This window comes from Nothobranchius furzeri, chromosome 5, assembly GCF_043380555.1.
Source record: "Nothobranchius furzeri strain GRZ-AD chromosome 5, NfurGRZ-RIMD1, whole genome shotgun sequence".
NCBI lineage: Eukaryota > Metazoa > Chordata > Actinopteri > Cyprinodontiformes > Nothobranchiidae > Nothobranchius > Nothobranchius furzeri.
Genome location: NC_091745.1, coordinates 37,946,652 through 37,968,910, shown reverse-complemented (window position 1 = coordinate 37,968,910; position 22,259 = coordinate 37,946,652). Strand labels below are relative to the sequence as shown.

General features: G+C 43.5%; 1 protein-coding gene across 3 annotated transcripts; it reads left to right on the top strand.

Annotated features, from left to right (window-relative positions):
- Window positions 1-616: 616 nt before the first annotated feature.
- On the top strand, window positions 617-22,057 carry LOC107395654 (sialic acid-binding Ig-like lectin 13). Of its 3 annotated transcripts, none has more exons than XM_015975074.3 (9): window positions 617-775; window positions 855-1,214; window positions 14,610-14,900; window positions 17,295-17,546; window positions 17,619-17,876; window positions 17,973-18,066; window positions 21,184-21,273; window positions 21,369-21,438; window positions 21,513-22,057. In XM_015975074.3, the coding sequence occupies exons 1-9, from the start codon at window positions 727-729 to the stop codon at window positions 21,618-21,620; spliced, it is 1,572 nt and encodes a 523-aa protein (XP_015830560.3). In that variant the 5' UTR covers window positions 617-726; the 3' UTR covers window positions 21,621-22,057. The 3 variants fall into 3 exon arrangements, with proteins under 3 accessions (XP_015830560.3, XP_015830559.3, XP_054597292.2); XM_015975073.3 differs by having other exon boundaries at window positions 623-775; window positions 21,181-21,273; window positions 21,513-22,055; XM_054741317.2 differs by lacking the exons at window positions 21,184-21,273; window positions 21,369-21,438; window positions 21,513-22,057 and adding an exon at window positions 18,384-21,174 and having other exon boundaries at window positions 623-775.
- The last annotated feature ends 202 nt before the right edge of the window (window positions 22,058-22,259 follow it).

Sequence of the window (22,259 nt, the reverse complement as noted above, 5' to 3'; positions counted from 1 at the left end):
CGGTGAACTCCTGACCCCAGAGCCGCCAACACTGTTAAAAGGTTAAGGCGGTTCTTTTTACAACAACAAATATTACAATCATGTTGTTGAGATCTCTGTGCCAATAAAGTGGCTGAACACAAGTCAGCGGAAGAGAAGCTGCTGTTAATGGAAGTTTTCTGTCAGTCCACTGGCCACTTTATTAGGTATACCTGTTTAATTGCTAGACATGATGAAGATGGCTTGTTTGTGTTTTAAATGAACATCAGTATGCAGAAGTAAAGAGACTTAAGTGACTTTGATGCTTCTTAATGCCATCCTCATCCACACAAGCAGACAAGTTAGTTAAAACACTGACAGGAGTAATTATTACACACACATTCTTGCTTTTACAGATTTATAATCCATTTTTGAAAACAATATAATTCCAAAATCAGTCAACAATAAGACGCCACAGACAGCTCTAAAGTAAAGAACCGAAACCTGCCTCAGGTTCTCCAGGCGGAACGATTGCGGTTAAAAAACTGCTGGTGGGTGTTTTTTTTCTTTCTTTTTGATCAGGACTTAAATAGACTTTACACACCCAGCGAAAAATTCAAGTGAGAAAACCCTGAAGTGTGAAATGAAGAGGATCAGAGTTTTATAAAAGTGGAATGGAAACTAGACCAGTCATCTGTCACGAGGTGGAAATAATAACTCATCTTGTTGGTTTATCTTTTCTTTGCAAGCTGGGCTCTGACAGATGAAATGGGGGCACCAAGATGGACTCTGGTGTTTTTCTGCATTTGTTTAAAAGGTATGATTTCATTAAGTGTAGCTCCAGCTGTCATTTACAGATTGTGGATTTTACTTCATGTTCTTGTACTTTATTGCAGCGTTTGAAACCAAAGCCTCAGCTTGGACAGCCACATTGCCATCCTCAGTTCAAGGTCTCAGAGGGTCGTGTGTGGTGATCCCATGCACATTTTCGTATCCATATCCATCAAAAACGCCCCCTGTATTCACAGGAATTTGGATGGACAACAACGGCATCATCTTTCATCCGATAGAGTCTCAAATTCAGCAGGGGTACCGAAGTCGGACAAAGCTGCTGGGAGAGGTTGCAAACAAGAACTGTTCTTTGAAGATCGATCCCCTTCAACTGAACGACAACGGACCGTTTTATTTCAGGATTGAAATAAAAGATTATGACCAATACTCCTACAGGGGACACATGGTCAAGATTACAGTCATGAGTAAGTAGACCAACTTGATTATTAGGATTCTGTCAACATTTCTGGACATTTATAATAATGGATTTGATATAGAGCTGTTCAAGTCACTCGAATTATTCCAGCATTAATACACACAACCGCTCACACTCTGGTGTTTATAAATCATACAAATACACATTTTCATTGACCTTAGCATATTTTACATTACATATTTTTATTTTCTAGCATCACCTCACACAAACATAGTTTAAATAAAATAGTTTAGATACAAAAATTACTAGTTATGATTACAGTATAAGACTTTATGCTGGATTTAGATGCAAGTTTTTGATATTTGTCTGTTTTAATTTATCTCTGCAAAAAATAATAAGACACCTAATATCTTTAATATAGTTGTTTATTCATCTTGTAATAAAACTAATCATTTCATTACACATTTCATGACTAACAGAGGTGAAAAAATACTAGCATTTTCTACTTAGGTGAAAGTACAAATATTTAGATAAATCTTTACTCAGATAAAAGTAAATGTACTTGCCTGAATTTCTACTCAAATAAAAGTTAAAAGTATCCTAAATAAAATGCACTCAAAGTAAAATTTACTTATGTAACATTTTGTGAGTGGTCACAAATAATAAACTGTCAATAAAATATGAAAAGGTATTAAACAAAGTATAAAGATCCATAAAAATATGACCCATTATTATTGTTGAACCTAAAATATCTGATTGATACTGGAAGTAGGTAATATGGGTAGCCAAGGAAACCAGCACTTACCAATAATTTGACACAGAAGCAAAAATATAGCTTATAAAAATATTACTATTTTTTATGACTAATGATTGTACAGACTAACTGAAGGTGAACGATCAACTGAGACAATAACCAGCTCTGATGACACATGATCTTGGATGTTATCAGTGTCTAAGTGTCTTAAGGTTGGTTTATGCTTGACGCGTCCGCGAGGTCCGCACGGCTCCGCACGGAAAAGTTGCGTCATTTTAACAACCACGCCCCTCCACCGCGTCTCCGCACGGCCCAAGATTTCCGCAACGCGCACCTCGGAAAATTTCTAACCACGCGGACGGTCGGACACGGAAAAACATGGCAGACCGGCACGGCAGAGGTTCGTAAATACAGACATTTGTATGATTCAGCTCTCAGAGATCACCGTGATCAACATGTTGTTAATAATTCTTGGAGAGAAATAGCTCGCACTGTCGGAAAAGACGAGAACGCTGTTAAAAATGCTGAAATACCATGTTGTAAACAGTGATTTCTACTTCTACTATGGTGTAGTGTTGGATGCATGCTGTAGAGCTCCATGCTGCCCCCTACAGTTTGGGAGAATATTGGCTCACCGCAGAGACGAGCCGCACAAACCATAAACGCTGCGAGTTGTGAAGCGCGTTCCAGCCGCGAGCCGCATCACCGCGCGGAAAGTGAATGCGTCAAGCATAAACCAAGCTTTAGGAAAATATGTGAAGTCTGGGATTACAAGAATAATCTGGCTAAATTTAGTGATGTTTGATTAGTTATCAATTAACCATAACCCATCCAGAATCTGCGCACCCATAGTGAGAGTTCCTGGAGATCCGGCTAGTGAAGCAAAGACGGCTCGACACGCATGACGAGTGGATTAGACCTCTGGGGTATTCAAAGGTCATAGCCCCTTTAGAGTACGTGTCACGCCCTGTTGTGAGACCTGTTCATCCATCCCTTTTCAGTTCTGTTTCCTGTTCCTCATCACCCTGATTTCTCCCAGCTGTTCTTGTGTGTGTATATAACCAGCTTCTGTTCTCTTTCAGTTGCCAGTTCGTTAGTTTCATTCTCTTGTTCCAGCCAGGCATTAACTGATCTCTGGGTCCATTGACTCAGTTCTGTTTTTTTTTTTTTTTTGTCACTTTTGTCACTTTTGTTCTGTAAGCCTTAGCCAAAATGAAAGCTTTGTTTTGCCGAACTCTGCATTTGGGTCCAGTCCTTCATACCAGCCCTGACAGTACAAACTGGCCAACAATGGACTCAGCAAGTTCGGATCCGGTCCGGACTGATTTGGGTGCTCAGGAGCAGCGCCTTCACCAGCAGGAGCAGCAGCTGGAGGGTCTCACTCAACGCTTCGCGCAGATGTCGGCTCGTCAGGACCATTTCATGACGTCTGTGGGTGAGCAACTTATGTTTCTCGTTGAGCGGGTGCAGAGTCTGCAGCCCGGTGCTGCACCCTCGTCTAGTGAGGATGCATCCATTACTGCCGGCTCCGTCTCTGCTGATGACGTTGCGGGTCCACCTCCACTGTTCAGGCATCTACATCTCTTCATCCTCTGCCTTCTCCGCTGGTCCACCTGGCTCGCCCGGACAGGTTCTCTGGAGATTTGGGGAACTATAAAGCTTTTTTAACCCAGTGCTCCTTGCACTTTGAACTTTTGACTAACTCATACACCACAGATAGAGCTAAGGTGGCATTTATCACCTCCCATCTGACAGGGAGAGCCGAGGCTTGGGCTACGAGCGAGTGGGGGTGCCAATCTCCTATATGTGACTCTTTGGAACTTTTTATTCACAGCTTCAAGCAGGTCTTCCACCACTTCCGCCCCGGCCGTGAGATCGCCCAGGCCATCTACAGTTTGCAGCAAGGCCGAAGACGGGTAGCTGATTATGCCATCGAGTTCCGGACCTTGGCAGCAGGTAGTGACTGGAATCGACCTGCCTTCTGTGATGCCTTTTTGCACGGTCTCTTGGACACCATTAAAGACTGTCTGGCCCCTCTTGACCTCCCCACGACCCTGGACGCTCTCGTTGCCCTTGCCATTAATATTGACAAGAGGCTCCTCGAAAGGCGGAGGGAGTCACCCACAGCAACATCTAACCACCCTGTGGCGGGGTGGCAGGGGGACTAGGAGCATCCTTCTTCCAGCCGACGGTCACCGGGACAGGCACCGGTCGTTGATATTCCCTTTTTGCCTGAACCAGCTGAACCTATGGAGCTCGGCCAAAGCCGCCTCTCTGCGGACGAATGGCAGCGGCGGAGGTTGGGATTATGCCTGTACTGCTACCAGGCTGGTCACATTTTGCCCAACTGTCCCTTTAATTGGAGGCCACGTCCTACTTCAAGGCCCAAGGTGAGTCGTACCCAGGTTTTGGCTACAACCAGGAGGACCAATCCCATGGTTCTTTTGACAAGCCCCGAGCAAACCGTCAAACAGACCATCCTCATAGACTCTGGCTCCGATGCAAACCTCATGGATTTGTCTCTTGCAGAACGACTGAGGCTCCAATTGCTACCTCTCAAGAGACCTCTGCAGGTTACTGCTGTGGATGGATGTCTGATATGCTCCGTGTCTCATCGCTCGGCTCCTGTGGTGCTCGCCTTCCCAGACCAACACACCAAGACCATCAACTTCCTTGTTTCAGCTTTTCCCCTGCACCCGGTGATTTTGGGACATCCTTGGCTAGTCAAGCAAGGCCCAGCTTTTGACTGGAGGACTGGTTCTGTCAGTGCTTGGTCTTGCCATTGTCTGGAGGATTCACAGTTTGCCATGCTCTGCAACTGCTGCTACGCCAGCTGAGGATTATCCGAATTTGTATTCAGTTCCTGCCTGCTATCATGACTTGAAGGAGGTTTTCAGTAAGTCCTGGTCAGCCTTGTTACCTCCGCATCGGCTGTATGACTGTGCCATTAACCTTCTACCGTGGTACCTCACCGCCCAAGGGTCACCTCTATTCCCTCTCGGCCCCAGAACACTGGGCCATGAAAGAGTATGTGGACTCTGCTCTACGGGCCGGACTTATCCGTCCCTCTTCCTCTCCCGCTGGGGTGGGGTTCTTCTTTGTTGCCAAGAAGGACAAGACCCGTAGGCCATGCATTGACTACCGTGGACTCAACGAGATTACCGTCAAGAACAGGTACCCCCTCCCCTTAATTGTCTTCTGTTTTTGACCTTTTGCAGGGTGATAAGGGGTTCACCAAACTGGACTTAAGAAACGCTTACCATTTAGCGAGGATGCGGGAGGGGGATGAATGGAGGACTGCTTTTAACACCCCTAGTGGACATTGTGAGCACTTTGTAATGCCATTCGGCCTCACTAATGCTCCTGCTGTCTTTCAGTCACTAATAAATGATGTGCTTAGAGACATGCTCAATACCTTTGTTTTTCTTTATTTGGATGACATTCTTGTCTTCTCTCATGATTTATTGTCACACACTGACCATGTTTGTCGGGTTCTCCAGCGCCTTCTCCACCATGGCCTCTTTGTTAAAGCAAAGAAGTGCAAGTTCCATGTTTGCTCTGTTTCTTTTCTTGGCCTCTTGGTGGGTCAGGGCAAGATCCAGATGGACCCCGGCAGGGTGGTGGCGGTTAGGGACTGGCTGGTTCTGACTTCCAGGAGAGATGTGCAGCGGTTTCTGGGGTTCGCCAACTTCTACTGGAAGTTCATTCGAGGCTTCAGCACTATCGCGGCCCCCTTGCATGCCCTGACTTCTCCGTCATCCAGGTTTGTGTCGTCTCCCAGAGCTAACGCAGCCTTTTGCAAGTAGAATGACACCTTTGTCTTGGCTCCTATACTCACCATTCCTGACCCCGTACTTCAGTTTGTGGTGGAGGTGGATGCTTCAGCCTCTGGTGTTGGGGCGGTCTTGTCCCAGTGGTCGGTTGTTGACAACCGCATTTACCCATGTGCCTTTCTGTCCCATAAACTGTCAACCGCAGAGAGGAACTATGACGTAGGGGACCGGGAACTCTTGGCCATCAAGGTGGCTTTGGAAGAGTGGCGCCATTGGCTCGAGGGTTCTCAGCAGCCATTCGTCATCTGGGCAGACCATAAAAACCTTGAATACCTCAAGGGGGCGAAGAGGCTTAACCCACGTCAGGCCAGGCAGGCCTTGTTTTTTGCATGCTTTGACTTCTCTGTCTCCTATCGCACAGGATCTAGAAAAGGTAAACCCGATGCCCTTTCTTGTTTGGTCTGCTCCTCCCCCCTGACCCCGGACCCGCCGGCGAGCATTCTTCCTCCCTTCTGTGTTGTCGTGGCCATCTCCTGGGAAGAGGAGAAGAACATCAGGCAGGGCACCACTGGTGTCTAACCCCTGGTCGGATGTCCCCAGGGCCTGCTTTTTGTTCCCCCAAAGCTGCGCTCCCAAGTTATCCATTGTGGTCATGCTTCCAAGTTTGCCTGTCACCCCGGGGCTCGGCGGACCTCGTTCCTGGTTCGACGCCGCTTCTGGTAGCCCACCCTGGAGAAAGAGGTTTGGGAGTATGTGGCGGCCTGCCCCGTCTGTTCCAGGAACAAGACCTCCTTGAGTCATCCCCCTGGACTTCTCCGCCCGCTGCCCATGCCGCACCACCCCTGGTCCCTCATATCTCTATCTCTATATCTACCTCTTCTGAGGGCAACACGGCTGTCCTCACGGTGGTCGACCGCTTCTCAAAGATGGCCCGCTTTCTTCCGCTGGCCAAACTGCCTTCTGCCAAGGAAACTGCTGAGATCCTGCTGTCCCAGGTCTTCAGGATCCATGGGTTCCCCTCTGATGTTGTGTTTGACCGGGGCCCGCAGTTTGTGTCATGGTTTTGGGAGGCCTTCTGCTCTCTGCTTGGAGCTATCATGAGCCTGTCCTCGGGATATCACCCCCAGACCAACGGGCAGTCTGAACGGGTCAACCAGGAATTGGAGAAGGGCCTAAGCTTAATTGCGTCCAGCAGTCCGGCCACCTGGAGCAAACAACTGGTGTGGGTTGAGTTTGCCCACAACATAATGCCCTGCTCGTCCATGGAGTTCCCCTTTCATCACCCCACACCCCCAGCCCCCCACCCCCGTTCCTGGGTCAAGAGAGGGAGGTTCGGGTGCCCTCAGCCCTGGCCTTGTTCCACCGCTGCCGCAGCTCTTGGGCCAAGCCATGCTGCACTCTGCTTCACAGGACATCACAGTACAAGACTGTGGCAGATTCCAGATGCTTGCCAACTCCTTCCTATCAAGTGGGGCAGAGGGTCTGGTTGTCTACTCGTGACTTGCCCCTACAACTGGAGTCATGCAAGCTGGCGCCGAGGTTCGTTGGTCCGTTCTCTATCTCAAAGGTTGTAAACCCCTTTGCGGTTCGTCTCCGTCTCCCCAGGACCATGAGGTGCTGCCCTACATTTCACGTCTGGTGAGGCCGGTGGAAGAATGCCCTCTCATCCCTGCTGACCCGCCTCCCCTGCCCCCTCGGTTCCTGGATGGTGGTCCCGTCTACACAGCCCGGCTGCTGGACGTCCATCGGCGGGGATGCGGCCGACAGTTCCTGGTGGACTGGGAGGGTTATGGTCCCTAGGAACATTCTTGGGTGGCTGCTAGCGACGTCCTGGATCCCTCTCTGATCAGTGGCTTCAATGCACGCTGTGCTGCTGCCTTGTGCCCGTCATGGGCCGGTCATTGAGGGGGGGGGGGGGGGGGTTCTGTCACACCCTGCTGTGAGACCTGTTCATCCATCCCACTTCCTGTTTTATTTTGGTGTCATCTCTCCTTTTTCAGTTCTGTTTCCTGTTCCTCATCACCCTGATTTCTCCCAGCTGTTCTTGTGTGTATATAACCAGCTTCTGTTCTCTTTCAGGTGCCAGTTTGTTAGTTTAGTTCTCTTGTTCCAGACAGACATTAACTGATCCCTGGGTCCTTTGACTCCGTTCTGTTTTTGGATCACTTTTGATCTTTATTTAAATAAGCCTTAGCCAAAATAAAAGCTTTGTTTTGTCAAACTCTGCATTTGGGTCCAGTCCTTCATACCAGCCCTGACAGTACGACCCAGCTGGTCAGTGGAATAATCTCTGGGTGTCTGCTGGCGTCTGATGAAGGTTAAAACAAATAATTTGCTGTTTGGTCCTGAAAAAGGGTGCTGCTTAAAGTGTTCTGTTAAAAGATCTGGCTTGATCTCACCAGAGATGGGCATTTCGCATTTTGGCTGGAACTCAAGAATAGAGGAAGTGTCTTTCTCTTTTGAGGGTGTTTGACCAATCAGTCCAGAAAAACGTGGGAGGTGTAAACAAAGTCCCCCGACATCACATCTGTTGCTCAAAGACCGGTAAAGGAGTTTTTCACTCATTGTGGGATCTAAATGTGATATAACTGTCATAATAAAATGTGACATGACTGAAAATAAAATCCTCATTAACTCACCCAGTAGATTCGTTTGGTCTAAGATCTGAAATAATGTATTTCAACAATAAACAGTTATTTTGATTCATTCTTACTGTCAAGCAATCAAGTCTTATTAAATTCACTTTAGATGAAACATTCGTTGTGCTATGATTGTAATTAATCTGCAAAGTGAGAAAACCATAAAACAGAATGATTCTTTTATTACGGTATAAAAGTCTCGTCTTGGGTCTTGTGACTGCAGGCCCAGATAAACAGGAGATGGATTTTGTTATGACGCTCGCCAAAATGGCCACAGATGGTTATTAACAGAGGGTTTATTATTATTATTATTATTATTATTTTTTTGGTTTAGAGAAGTGTGGATAGTGTCGATGGTCATGACCTGTGGCATTGCATGGCCTTTCTCAACGCTACATTTAGCTACCTTTTTGTCAGTGTAAGAATGGCTTCTTTTACGTAAGTAGTCTAAAAACACTAGACTGCTAATGCCAATGGTTGCCTTCAACCAGCTGAGATGTTCTCTGCTGTTACCTGTAGAGTAAACCAACAACAGCTTAACCCGTCACGAGTCAAGATGGGTGAGTCCATGAATGTTAACTCGTTAACTGCCATTAACGACAAATGTCGTCATTTTAAATCCAACCGTTCACTGCTGATGACAACTAAAGTCGTCATTTGCATTTTTTACTGTGTGGGTGTCGGAACGAGCCCCCACACCGTGAGAACAAACATGCCAGCTCTAAAGCCGATCTTCATCCGCATATGTCACACATGACACATACATACATGATCAGGAAGCAGAAAATCCATGTGTTAGAAAATCGTTTTGCTGTAAAAAGAAAGTGAGGCGCAAACCGGAAAAGCTCCTGCCAATCACAATTCACAAGGGATTATGAAAGAACAGATAAAGCTCGAAAAGCGCAGATTCTTCCTGATGTAAGAGGTGAGTCTCCGCTTTGTTTTGTTAATTTTGGCGTTGACATCATCATAGAGTGCAACGTTCTGTGACTCTTAAAAAAACAGTGAAAATGCTGAAAACAGCTGGCAGTGACTGAGTTAAGTGACGGTGTGACGTAGATCTGTCCCGCACCTTTAAAGGGCTTGTCTCGTGCTTTTTTACACCTTGCAGACCAAATATAGGCACATTACGCAATGAAATATTACCATTAACACAACTGAGATGTCATTTTTAATGAAACATAAGATATTTTTGTGAGCCACTTCAACCCAGAAATAAGATGCGTGGCTCTGATTAAACCAACCCTTCCCCCCTGAGAAATCCATACGACTGCAGACTGCAGATTCACATTTGTTGCCAATGCAATTCCGCCTTTCCTGGAATCCACTGATTTCCCTCTTTCCTATTCAGAATCAGAATCAGAAGTTTTTATTGCCATATGTGTGCCAAGTCACAACATTAGGAAATTGCTGCGGTATTTTGGTGCAGAAGGTAAGATAGAAAAAAAATTAATTAAGAGATTAGCAAATATAAGAGAACTAATAAAACACTCATGATAAAATTATTAATGTAAAAAGTGGCAAGAATTAGAGAAGCAGCTATCTAACCCGTGTAGGTATTAATCTGAGTGTTTGCTGAATGTTTCAAGCACAGTATCAGGTCACGTGACTGGGACCGATCAACTTGAGTGGGCTGCCCTAGGATTTTCATTCAAAAGTCCAACTGCAGAGGGGAAGAAACTGTTTTTGTGGCGAGAGGTTCTGGTCCGAATGGATCTGAGCCTTCTGCCAGATGGGAGCGAGTCGAAGAGACTGTGTCCAGGGTGATACGAGTCAGCTATTATCCGACCTGCACACCTCAATGTCCTAGAGGTGTACAGATCTGGAATGGAGGGGAGTTTGCAGCCAGTGACCTTTTCTGCAGAGCGCACGACACGCTGCAGCCTCTTCTTGTCCCTGGTGGTAGCTCCAGCGTACCACACGGTGATGGAGGAGGTGAGGATGGACTCGATGATAGCGGTGTAGAAATGGCTCATTGACTGTGGTGATAGGCTGAATTTCTTCAACTGCCTCAGGAAGTACATCCTCTGCTGGGCCGTTTTTCTGATGGTGGTGATGGTGGGCTCCCATTTGAGGTCCTGGGTGATGGTGGTGCCCAGGAAGCGACATGAGTCCACCATCGTGATGGGAGTGTCAGACAGGTTTAAGGGGGAAATGGGGTGTGTGTGTTTCCTAAAGTCCACAACAACCTCCGCTGTCTTCTGGGTGTTTAGCACCAGGTTGTTGTGGCTGCACCAGGACACCAGCCGTTCAGCCTCCATTCTGTAAGCGGACTCATCCCCATTAGAGATGAGTCCGATGATGGTGGTGTCGTCAGCAAACTTGATTAGTTTGACAGACTCATGCTTGGAGGTGCAGCTGTTGGTGTACAGGGAGAAGAGCAGAGGGGAAAGAACACAGCCCTGTGGTGAGCTGATGGTCCGTTGGTCCGAGACATTCTTTCCCAGCCTATTAATTTTCTTGTCAGGGATTTTATCAATATGTTCATCAATAAACTCATTTCCTGCAGCTAGAGAGAGGCATAAGAAGCAATAAGGCAGACATACAAACCAAATCATGATCTGTGGCAAGTGCCCCGAACATCTGGTCACAGAGTTTATTTATACAAAAGAGATAAGAAAGGAATGGGAGTGGATCATGTGTGTGAGAGAGAGAGTGTGTGTGTGTGTGTGTATGGGAGGACAAGAATGTGTGTGTGTGTGTGTGTGTGTGTGTGTGTGTGTGTGTGTGTGTGTGTGTGTGTGTGTGTGTGTGTGTGTGTGTGTGTGTGTGTGTGTGTGTGTGTGTGTGTGTGTGTGTGTGTGAATGCTTTCAGGACATTCAGTTAATAGACCTGTTAATAAGACCAAGGTAATGAAATATAAAATTTCCATAACATTTCTCTTTCCCTTTCCTTGCTTTTTTAATCACAAGTCTTTATTATTATATAATTTTCTCCTAATTGTAATATTATTTAATAATTTTTTTAAGTTTTTTTTTGTACTTTGAATATTTTGATCTTGTGAAGTGCCTCTTGATTTTTATCTTGAGAGGTGCTAAATAAAAGATAATTTTCTTTCTTTTTCTTTCTTTCAGTTGGGGAAACGCGTTTCAAAGATTATTCTGATCTCTTTAAAATCACGTGATCAGGCCTGATTTTCTTTCACGTGATTGGATCGGAGTATCTATTGTGCAATCATTTTTATTTATTAGGCCTATAAATACTTTACTCAGTAACAAGGATGATTGAAAGTGTAGCAAAGTACAATACTCAAAAATAAACTACTCCAGTAAAAGTGCAGACTTAAAAACCAACTTTAAAAGTATAACTACTCAACAAAGCTGCTAAATTACAGTAGCACTAGTATACGTCATTTGTTACTTTCCACACCTGATTACTAAATTCTTGAGCAGAAATTTCTGGTCCTCATTTCATATCTTTCTTGTGAAATTATTTAAAGTATTTCCAGTAACTTTAACACAACTGAAAGAACAAGAAAGAAGTCATCTTGATGTCAAACCTGAAACTTATACAGGATTTTTGTTCGAAAGCAATAAAAAAACTGAAATAAATACAGAACATTTTATGTATTTATTTAGTTTACCTGTTTGATTATATTCAATAGAATAAATACAATAAAGTTTATCTCTCACCAAATAGAATATTTACTAATAAATCACAATGTAACCATAGAAACATTACATAGTATGTATGTTGTGTGAGGGGGCCATCGTCTAACACACTGCTGCTAACCACTTAAACATTCTCCCTCTCCTGATAATAACTTTTTGCTTTCCTTGACGTTGGATGTGCTACTACTAGTTTACCCATTTAATTAGAGATCCACTAGGATAAATACAATAAAGTTGATATCACCAAATAGAATATTTACTACGACATCACAATAGAACTATAGACACATTATTGTGTGTGTGTGTGTGTGTGTGTGTGTGTGTGTGTGTGTGTGTGTGTGTGTGTGTGTGTGTGTGTGTGTGTGTGTGTGTGTGTGTGTGTGTGTGTGTGTGTGTGTGTCTGCTCTGTCTTCTCCATCCCCAGTGAGTCGTGGAGGATGGCTGCTTATACTGAGCCAGGATCCTCTGGAGATTTCTTCCTGTTAAAAGGGAGTTTTCCTCTCCACTGTTGCTATATGCTTGCTTAGTATGAGGATTGCTGTAAAGACTCTGACACTAGTCAGTGACTCGATGCAACCTGCTGGGTTCCTTATATAGGAAACTTTTTTCTGATTGGCTTAATGAACTGGGGCCTCATTTATCAAGCTTGCTTATGCACAAAACGGGGTCGGAAAACTGCATAAGCAACTTTCCACGCAAACGTTGGGATTTATGAAAGAAAACTTAGCGGAAAAATGTGTGCAACTTTAAGCTGACTAAGGACCTGGCTTACGCACATGTTGGACATGGAAAGCACCTGCAGTGCTGCTGCTGAGAAGATACAATTATGAAATCCTGCAGCATTATCACTTGTACTGCTTCGTTTTCACATATAACAAGACCCCCCACATGCACATACACACACGAGCGCGCACACACACACACATGTGCACACACACTGCCTCACGCACGCACACACACACACTCAATTCAATTCAATTCAAGTTTATTTTATATAGCACCAAATCACGACAAGAGTCGTCTCAAGGCACTTCACATAATAAACATTCCAATTCACAGTTCATTAAGCCAATCAGAAATAATGTTTCCTATATAAGGAACCCAGCAAATTGCATCAAGTCACTGACTAGTGTCAGTGACTATACAGCAATCCTCATACTAAGCAAGCATGCAGCGACAGTGGAGAGGAAAACACCCTTTTAACAGGAAGAAACCTCCAGAGAATCCTGGCTCAGTATAAGCAGCCATCCTCCACGACTCACTGGGGATGGAGAAGACAGAGCAGACACACACACACACACACACACACACACACACACACACACACACACACACACACACACACACACACACACACACACACACACACACACACAATAATGTGTCTATAGTTCTATTGTGATGTCGTAGTAAATATTCTATTTGGTGATATCAACTTTATTGTATTTATCCTAGTGGATCTCTAATTAAATGGGTAAACTAGTAGTAGCACATCCAACGTCAAGGAAAGCAAAAAGTTATTATCAGGAGAGGGAGAATGTTTAAGTGGTTAGCAGCAGTGTGTTAGACGATGGCCCCCTCCATGAGGCCACCACAGCTCAGCAGAACACCGTTGTTACTTCTTCTGGGGAGAAAAACACTTAGAGAGAAAATAAAGTTAACAGCTGAAATTGCAGAAAGTAATACAGTTAAAGAGCAGATTGTAGAAGAAAGCAGTAGAGTGTGAAAAGTGGTCAGTGTATCCTCCAGCAGTCTAAGCCTATAGCAGCATAACTACAGAGAAATCTCTGGATAATCTATCCTATTTAGATGGAGGCATGTTGGAGGCACACACAGCCTGAAGCCAGAATGCGGAATGCAGAAATCAGCAGGGGGCAGATTGAGACAGAATGTCATGCATCTGTGACAGTGTGTGTGTCCTGTCACTGTGACCTGATTGATTATGCGCCCTGGCTACTTGAACAAGGCTGACTGGTTAGTGCACGTGATTATCACCTGGGAGTCTGGGGATCAATCCAGATCATTTTTTTTTATATCCGCCACAGATCTCTTTGAAGAACTCAGCATTGACGGCTTCAGCAACGCTGTGCCACTCCGTGGATTTTCTCTTATTTGTTTTGCAAAAGCACTTCCTTTCAGTTCTCCACCTCACCCACAAGTACCTCAATTTCTGCTTGTGAAATAGCGCTTCCTTGATCTGCCTTGATCTACGGTCACCATGTCATTGGCGGAGCGCTGCAACAGCTGGCTTATGCATGAGATCCACATGGCACTTTGCATTGACTATTTATGGCAGTAAGTGGGCGTGGTGAGGGCGGGATGTGACTTAAAAGCAGCTGAGAAACATTCTCGTTAGTCTCTGATTTATGAAGCGGAGATTACGTGCAGCTGTGTGTACTCCATGTTTTATAGATCACAAACCTGCTTAGCATAAGTACATTTTTTTGCTGAGCTTAAGTACGCTTTTAGTAAGAATTCTACGCAATGTTTGCTAAATGATACCCCTGACTTGTATTGGAATGTTTACAGTGTGAAGTGCCTTGAGACGACTCTTGTTGTGATTTGGCATTATATGAATAAACTTGAATTGAATTGTAATGTTCTCTTTACGTGTTGAATGCACAATCCCCTAACTGTCCAGTGTGCTCTTTTATTGTTTTCTTCAGACGAGCCTGATCCTATCCAGTTATTAGTGAAAGAGGAGATTAAGGAGAAAGAGGCCACGTCTGCATCCTGCTCCGTGTCTTACTCCTGCCCCGACACTCCTCCTATCTTCACATGGAGTCATTCTGGCGAGGAGGTTCATCGGTCCCAACAGCTTAATGATCATCAGTTGCAGGTCACGTCAACTCTGACCTTTCACCCGAGGCCCCCTGACCACAACCAGCCTTTATGGTGTAACGTCACACACCAGGGAGGACAAAAACAGAACATGTTCAAGATCCTTCACGTAAAATGTAAGTGTTCGTCAGTGGTGATGATTAAACCAACAACTTTTTACTTCCTGTCAAGTAAAAGGGAGAAAATAACTAATGTTAGAAAAGTGAAAACACATAAAGGATTTTTTTTTTTAATCCACTGGAGCTACGTTGAGGGCAACAAGCAGAAGAGACACGAGGTTATTCTGGCATGAGTATTGGTTTTAAATGTTCATTCTTTGGTAAAAAGGTTTTACCCACCGGTCTTCTGCTTCTTCTCACAGACACAGGGTGCTGAATCATCATGCTCTCATCTCATTTTGCCTATTAACCCTTTGATGCATGAATTATGAAATCTTCAACCATGATTTTTTTAAACAATTTTTTTCATTCATCTTTAGGTGTGGATGAAACAAATTTCAACAAATATTTTTTGTAACATTTAATAATTTACAAATAATTTATTACATGTCCACCTCAGCAGACAGCGTGCATTCAGAACATGAAATATGTTGGCTTGGCTTACTGAAGTCCAAATGGAGGGGCTCAAATGCAATAAAGTCTTCAACAGCTGTGCTTAATAGCAAAAACAAATAAATAACAATTTTGAGTTCCTGTCCACTGTAGTGACCATTATGCATCAAAGGGTTAAGGCTGAAACCCAGTTTGATGATTATTTTTATGTGTAAAATTTCAAACTTTCAATCAATCAAACTTTATTTGTGTCGCACTTTTCATACAAAAGCAAATGCAGGTCAAGGTGCTTTACACATTAAAATGACCCCATACAACCCATATTCCCATTCCTTCCCCACAAATATAAAAACAATTATGACAGTTACACCCCCATCCCACAACCCATTTGCCAGGCACACACACACACACACACACACACACACACACACACAAAAGTTGACTTGCTTTAATGTTTTAGCAAAATAAAGTCATTGTAAAAAGAGCACATATTAAATGGAAATTTGTCATTTCATCAGAAATTCTATGGAATGTGTCCGGAAACCCGCCGGAGGCAGGTGACCAGGAAACATCACTAAAGCTGGGTTCACATGGCAGAATACTCATGCAGACAAGCCCCGCCCCTTCTGACAAACTTATGGTTGAGCACGATTACCGTAACGCCTCTAAAGATGAACATATCACATACAACCTTGGTGGTGTGTGACGAGCTCTCTGGTCACACTGAAACTCGTTGGGACCACTCTAGCCATACACCTGGGCTTTCAGACATGTTGGATTGTTTTGGTCTGATTTTCAGGAACAAGCGTACATGCTGCTTGTTAAATATGACTTGTAGCCAATCAGGAAGCGAGCTGACATTGTGATGAAGCAGGAAGCATGCTGTTCCTCCACTATGTCACATTTTTTGCAGGAAACATCTGTGAGGAAAAGCTATTTGTGTAGCGTCTACTATTCTCAGAGCACACCAAACACTGTTTGATCAAAACTAGCATATTTGTGACTTATTTATCACCGTGTGTCTGGCATGCTTTAAAATCCTTCCATGTGAACCGGGTTGACACCTGAATCAGCTCAACTGAGTCCTTTTGAAGGAGTGGAGCAGCTCTCCGCTCCGGACTCCTTTTGGATGATCCGGCCAAATGATGGAGGACGCTCCCTTCAGCTGATTGTGGAGCTGAAAACATCCTCAGCTGGATTGAATGATAAACTCCTGTTTCTATGCAAATGCTGATGTGAATGTGATGGTTGATTACAAGTCACGAGTGAATGCGGAACACGCTGTGGGACTGACTTGTTCCAGCGATGCTCACCGTCCTGCTAGCAGCTACGAGTGGCAGAACAAAATCTGTGTGCAGATCCATCAGGAAAAGCTTTGGCCAGAATGTTTCCAAACCTTTAGGACCTCTGTTCTCCACTTCCATCAACACAGAGGGGCGTGTCACATCTCAAAGGCTCAATGTGTCCTGTGAGTTATATGAGATACGTGTAGCATGCTAACCAAGAATCCAAGTCATCCTGTTGATCTGGGATTTATAAAACATGTTTTGTGATTGTGGTTCCTCTCTTAATTAAGTCTGTATGCCTCTGTTTATTTCCTGGTCTCTAAAAGCCTATTTGATGCTCGTTAAAAATACATAAAGATGACTCAGCTTTGTCCTTGTAGCATGAGGAGTTTCATCTATAAAAATACACAAATCAAATGTTAAACAATAGCTTTTTGATCAGAAATCCAGAGGAACTAAAACTTCCTCAGCAAGACGACCAGGAAGAAGGACAATAGGAACCATCCGAACCACCTCTACTGACCCTTTTCTGTGTGGAGGAGCAGTGGCTCTCCTCAGACCTCCCCCAGGATGAAGGAGCTCCTGGCATCACCTCTAAGGCTGAGCCAGGAAGCTCCATCCAGCTGAATGCATCCTCAGCTGCATGGAAACATAAAGGCCTGTTTCTGTGCAGATGCTCCAGTGAACGTGAAGGTTGAATATGAGTCAGACGTGGAGGAGGGCCAAACTGTGGGACTGACTTGTTCCAGCGATGCTAACCCTCCTGCCAGCAGCTACGAGTGGCAGAACGAAACTGGTGAGCAGATCCATCAGGGAAACCTCTACGTAGTTCAGAGTGTGTCCAGACACTTAGGAGCTCTGTTCTGCACTGCCATCAACGACGAGGGGCGAGCCACCTCCCGACCTGTGAGGTTCAATGTGTCATGTGGGTAAACAATCATCTACGCTATGAACAATCTCAAACCTCTACTGTAATCCAGATTAAATCTCCTCACAGATGCTCCAGAGATTAAAGCTGAGTCTTCCTGCTCCTCGGAGGACCTTTGGGTAATGTGTGAGTGTATCGTGGACTCCAATCCTCCCAGCAGAGTCACCTTTAAGCTGGGTGACAAGATCCTGATTGGCAACAACAGACAGGGCGACGGTTCTTACACCTTCAGGGCTCTGCAGACCGAGATCGAGTCCTTAAAGTTTGTGCTCTGTTGGGCAAACAACACGATGGGAAGTTCGAACCTCCAGCTTCCGTTTCCTGCAGGTGGTTATAAGAGATTTGACATTTTAACAAAGCAAAATAAAGACGAACCCCTACAGCTGATTATGAACACAAAACCTAAACACCGTTTGTTTTCAGATTGGACAGGGATGGTTCTCATTATTTACGTTGCTGCTGGAGCAGGAGCGCTCTCGCTGGTGGTTTTAATAGCAGTGGGAGTTTTTATCAAATGGTGAGTAAAAGAGACAAAATTCTGTTTATGTGGCTTAAATAAGAAGAAAGTTCCAAAATACTTTTAAAAGATAAATGTTGAATTATGTTATTAAATTCTTGCTAGATCCCGACATATACTGACATTTAAATCAGTTAGAAATGTATTTTTTAATTGTCAGACCACAACCATCATTATTAGTTTAATTTTTTAGTTAAATTAACTGAACTAGTGATTCTCCAACCTCACGTTAATAATTTCATTCTGAAACATTTTTGGCTGAGTCATTTTCCATTCCCTCCATCGACATAAATATACTGGACATCTCCTTTCCATAGGCTCCAATATCACGTTTTTGAGGCCAAATGGGAGGTGGCCACCACCGCCATTTTCACCGTGTCACAGGTTCCGTCAAGCCCAGACAATTCCACAAAAGGGAAGAGAGGAGGAGCTGAGGGTGGGGCTGTAAGGCTGGGATCAACTGACGACACACGGTCGAACTAGCTACAAGCTAACCTGAAGCTAACCCAATGCTAACGCGGAGGTGGGAGCTAAGCTAACGGCGGTAGCAACCTAGCTACAATCGGAGTTAACTGTGTACAACACCAGAGCTTCTGAGTCAGAGATACGCCGGGCTGACCGCTGGGTAAAACCGGGTGGAACACAGAGGTCTCCGAGAGCTCCACAAGCCGGCAGCCGCACAGCAGACAAACGCCTCTGCAATCTGAGATGTGCAGAGCTGCCGCTGGGGAGAACCGGGTGGAAAGGTTTCCATCCCAGAGCTCCACAAGCCGGCAGCCCGCACATCAAACAGAAGCCGCGATTAGACAGAGATGCGCCGAGCTGCAGGGAGAAACAGCCGGCGGCATTCCGCGCAGCAAACAGAAGCCGCGAAGCCAGGAGAGAAACGGGTGGAAAACATCGGTCTCCCGAGAGCTCCACAAGCCGATAGTCGGAACCCAGCTCCACCAACATGTTATATTTCAACCCATTTTCTAAAGTGCAGCATTATGTTAAATGCACTGGATTTTACCCTATTAAATTTAAATTTCATGGTTAAACAGTACATGTTAAAATCTAAGCTCAGCTCGGCAGTGACCTAAAATACATAAATATAATTTTACTTACCGAAAAAAATGAAGTGGAGACTCCTTGGACGCTCTATTAGTGCAATTAATGTCACAGCAAGTCATTTTGTCCAACAATTGCACTAAAAATATCCAAAACAGAATACACAAACACAGAGGCTCAAAATGCCGGAGCAGTTTCCAAGCCAGACCAAGGCTCTACTTAGGCCTTTCCACGGAGCTAGCTCTGTGGTCACGTGGGTCTGAGGCGGTGTGTCGGATGCTCATTAATTATACAGAATTTTAGGCTTTTAATACACTTAAACAGAAGAGTGAGAAAAAAAAATCACCCCCCTCAGAGTTGTCATGAGTGTAAACTAGATAATTTAAACAAAAAACATGTTTTGGTACCAGGCTGTAGACATGTTTATTTCTGCTGTGAAATTGGTATTTTTAACATGGGAGTCAATGAGGATTTGCTCGCTTCTGACACCAGCCCCTAGTGGATGAGGGTGGAACTGCACTTTTTGGTACTTCCGGGTTTGACTCAATTTTAGAGCTCCATTGTGGGGGCTTGATTCCCTCTGAGCTAAAATAAAATGTTTTGTCATTCTTTCATATTCTATGATTGAAACACAAAAGATCATTTTTAACTAAACTGTATTTAACAGTAATCAAAATTTAAACCCACCACGGTAAATAAATGATGTTTCAGTAATTCTTTCCGCCAGATATTTGTTCCAGGTCCTGCTTTTGTTGTCGGGGTGTAAAGCATTAAGCCTCACTTTTTTAGATGTTTTCACAAGAAATTTTGTTTTTAAACAGGCAGTGAGGGACATTTTATTGCAAGTATGCTTTTTATAGGTATGTAAGAAAATATTGATATGGCAATTTATCGTGATATTTTTTCCTGCGATATTACATCGATATTCAAAAGCTGTGTATCAAAATTTTTGGAAGAATTTATATGCAAACATTTGTGTATTTTATTTTCTTTGGTGCAATTCAAACGCTGACCACTAGTTGACAGCTGTGTGCAATGGGTTTTGTTTCCACCATTGAAATGTAAATCCCTCTGTTATGTATAAGATACCTCGTGTTAAACATGTTACGTATCATTTTGGACTCTTTATTGAAATTTTCTACAGTAAATTCAGTCTAAAAAAATTGCTAATTTTGTCTGACTGAATGTATTGCAATCAATGGTGATGTATCGTATCGTCTCCCTGTATCTTATTCTGGCGATACGATACGTATTGCCAGAATTTCACCAATACACATCACATCCCTACTATAAGCACACTCATTCAGCTTACGCCTGAACTGAATTGAGTCACGTTTACTTGATGATTAAACTTGTTTCCATTCATAACCAGATTGTTCTAATATTGATGTGCATGTTTTTTAAACAGTTATATAAAATTATAACTAGAATCTGTCGTTTTTAAACGGTCAGCTTGTTAATTGCACTATTAAAATAAAAATAAATGAAAGTTTGCAAATAAAATGGAATTTTCTAAGATGAATCTTAAATATCACACTGCATATTTTTCAAGTCCGTTTTACTCTTTGTAGTACTGCACATCTTGAGAAGCACTTAAAAGAAATTATTAGTGACTCACATTCACTAAAAAGCATTTTGGTCTCATGACGTTTATGATGCTTTCTGCTGCCCACTCTTCTGTGTGAACCAAATGGCCTTCTGGGTAGATACTGTATACCAGGCAAATGCCTTTAGTGTCTGCAGAAATGAGGAGGTCATTCAGAGCTCAGGGAAGATGTGGACAATTATCTCACCCAAGTAAAATGTCATATTTATGTAATGATTTTAAAACTTTTCGTTTTGCTTTTTGTGTGAAGAAAAACTAAACTTTTAATATCCTAAATGTTAGACACGATTCATTATTTTACTCTATCCCTCTAAAGGCTATGGCTATTATTAGTTACAACTTCAAATTTCTATTTGCAAATTAAATAAAGTTACTTTTGTTAAAGTGCAAAAAAAAGTCTTCAGATTAAAAGTCAGCTTTCTGTTTTACAGTTTTTGTGAAATGTTCTGTTTATCCAGCAGGGAGCGCACTAGAGACACAGAAGCCTCTAACATGAGTGCCATGATGACAGAAAGAGCTCAGGAAGCCCCCAAATGGGCAGCAACAAGCAGGTCACAGTTCTGCACTAAGTTAGAAAAAATGCATTTATTTTTATTTAATTCTGCTGTAAATAGTAAAAAAATACACTCTGCTGTCCTCCCCTCAGGAAGGAGACGTGTGATGGCACACCTCGCTCTGAAATCGATTACAATGATCATTTTTATGGCAACGTTGGGGTACGTATTGTTTTCTCTTTCATTCATTAAACTCATGCATGAGAGAGGAAAGTGATACGTGGTTTCTTTGACAGACCAACTGGGATGATCCCATATATGCAAACGTTCAACCTGTGGAAGAACTGCCGAAATCTGCCTGGATTCTGCAAAGACAGAAAATTCCTCAAGTTTTCAGCAAATAAACATAAAAGTTAAAGTATTTATTTCCCAACTTGTGTAATAAGTGTATCTACTGTGCTTTTTTCTGCTTTGCATAATTAGCTCTTTTGTTTGGCATCTTTTACAGTAAGCATAAGGACTAATAAACGTGTGATGCTTGTTAATGTGTGTCACTTACCTGATTTTCCTCTCCTGCGGGTGAGGTCACAACACCACAGCAACTTGCTGGCAAAGATCAAAATGTTGCCAAAAGTTCTACTTTGTAGAAAAGTTTAAATTTCACAGAATTTGACTTGAAAAACGGGGTCATTTTTACTCAGGAAGAGTACGTAGAGCGATTTTGTGGATGCGCTTAAATGTTGAAAAACCTGGCAGTCTGTGCCACAATCTGACAGGAAAACACTGAGAGGAAGTTACTAATCAAGAACACTGTGGGACGTGTGATCTTTGGGGAGAAACCTCTCACAACAAAAGTACAAATTTACATTTAGAAGTTTAATGACTACAATGCGATTCCCAAAGATGTGCGATGACATTCATCTCTCAGATCTTTGATTTTCTCATTCATGATGAAGACTTTTGTTTTCCACGTGTGGGGAAAAGCAGCTAAAATCTATTAAGTAAACGACCCAGAAAGCCTGGAGAACTGCTGACACCTTTAA

Excerpts from the sequence above, each read along its gene's own strand:
- LOC107395654 (XM_015975073.3), top strand. The coding sequence starts at position 727 with ATGGGGGCACCAAGATGGACTCTGGTGTTTTTCTGCATTTGTTTAAAA. Across the intron at positions 776-854 it reads TTTCTGCATTTGTTTAAAAG|CGTTTGAAACCAAAGCCTCA; the intron begins GTATGATTTCAT and ends ACTTTATTGCAG. Across the intron at positions 18,067-21,180 it reads GTGGGAGTTTTTATCAAATG|CAGGGAGCGCACTAGAGACA; the intron begins GTGAGTAAAAGA and ends CTGTTTATCCAG.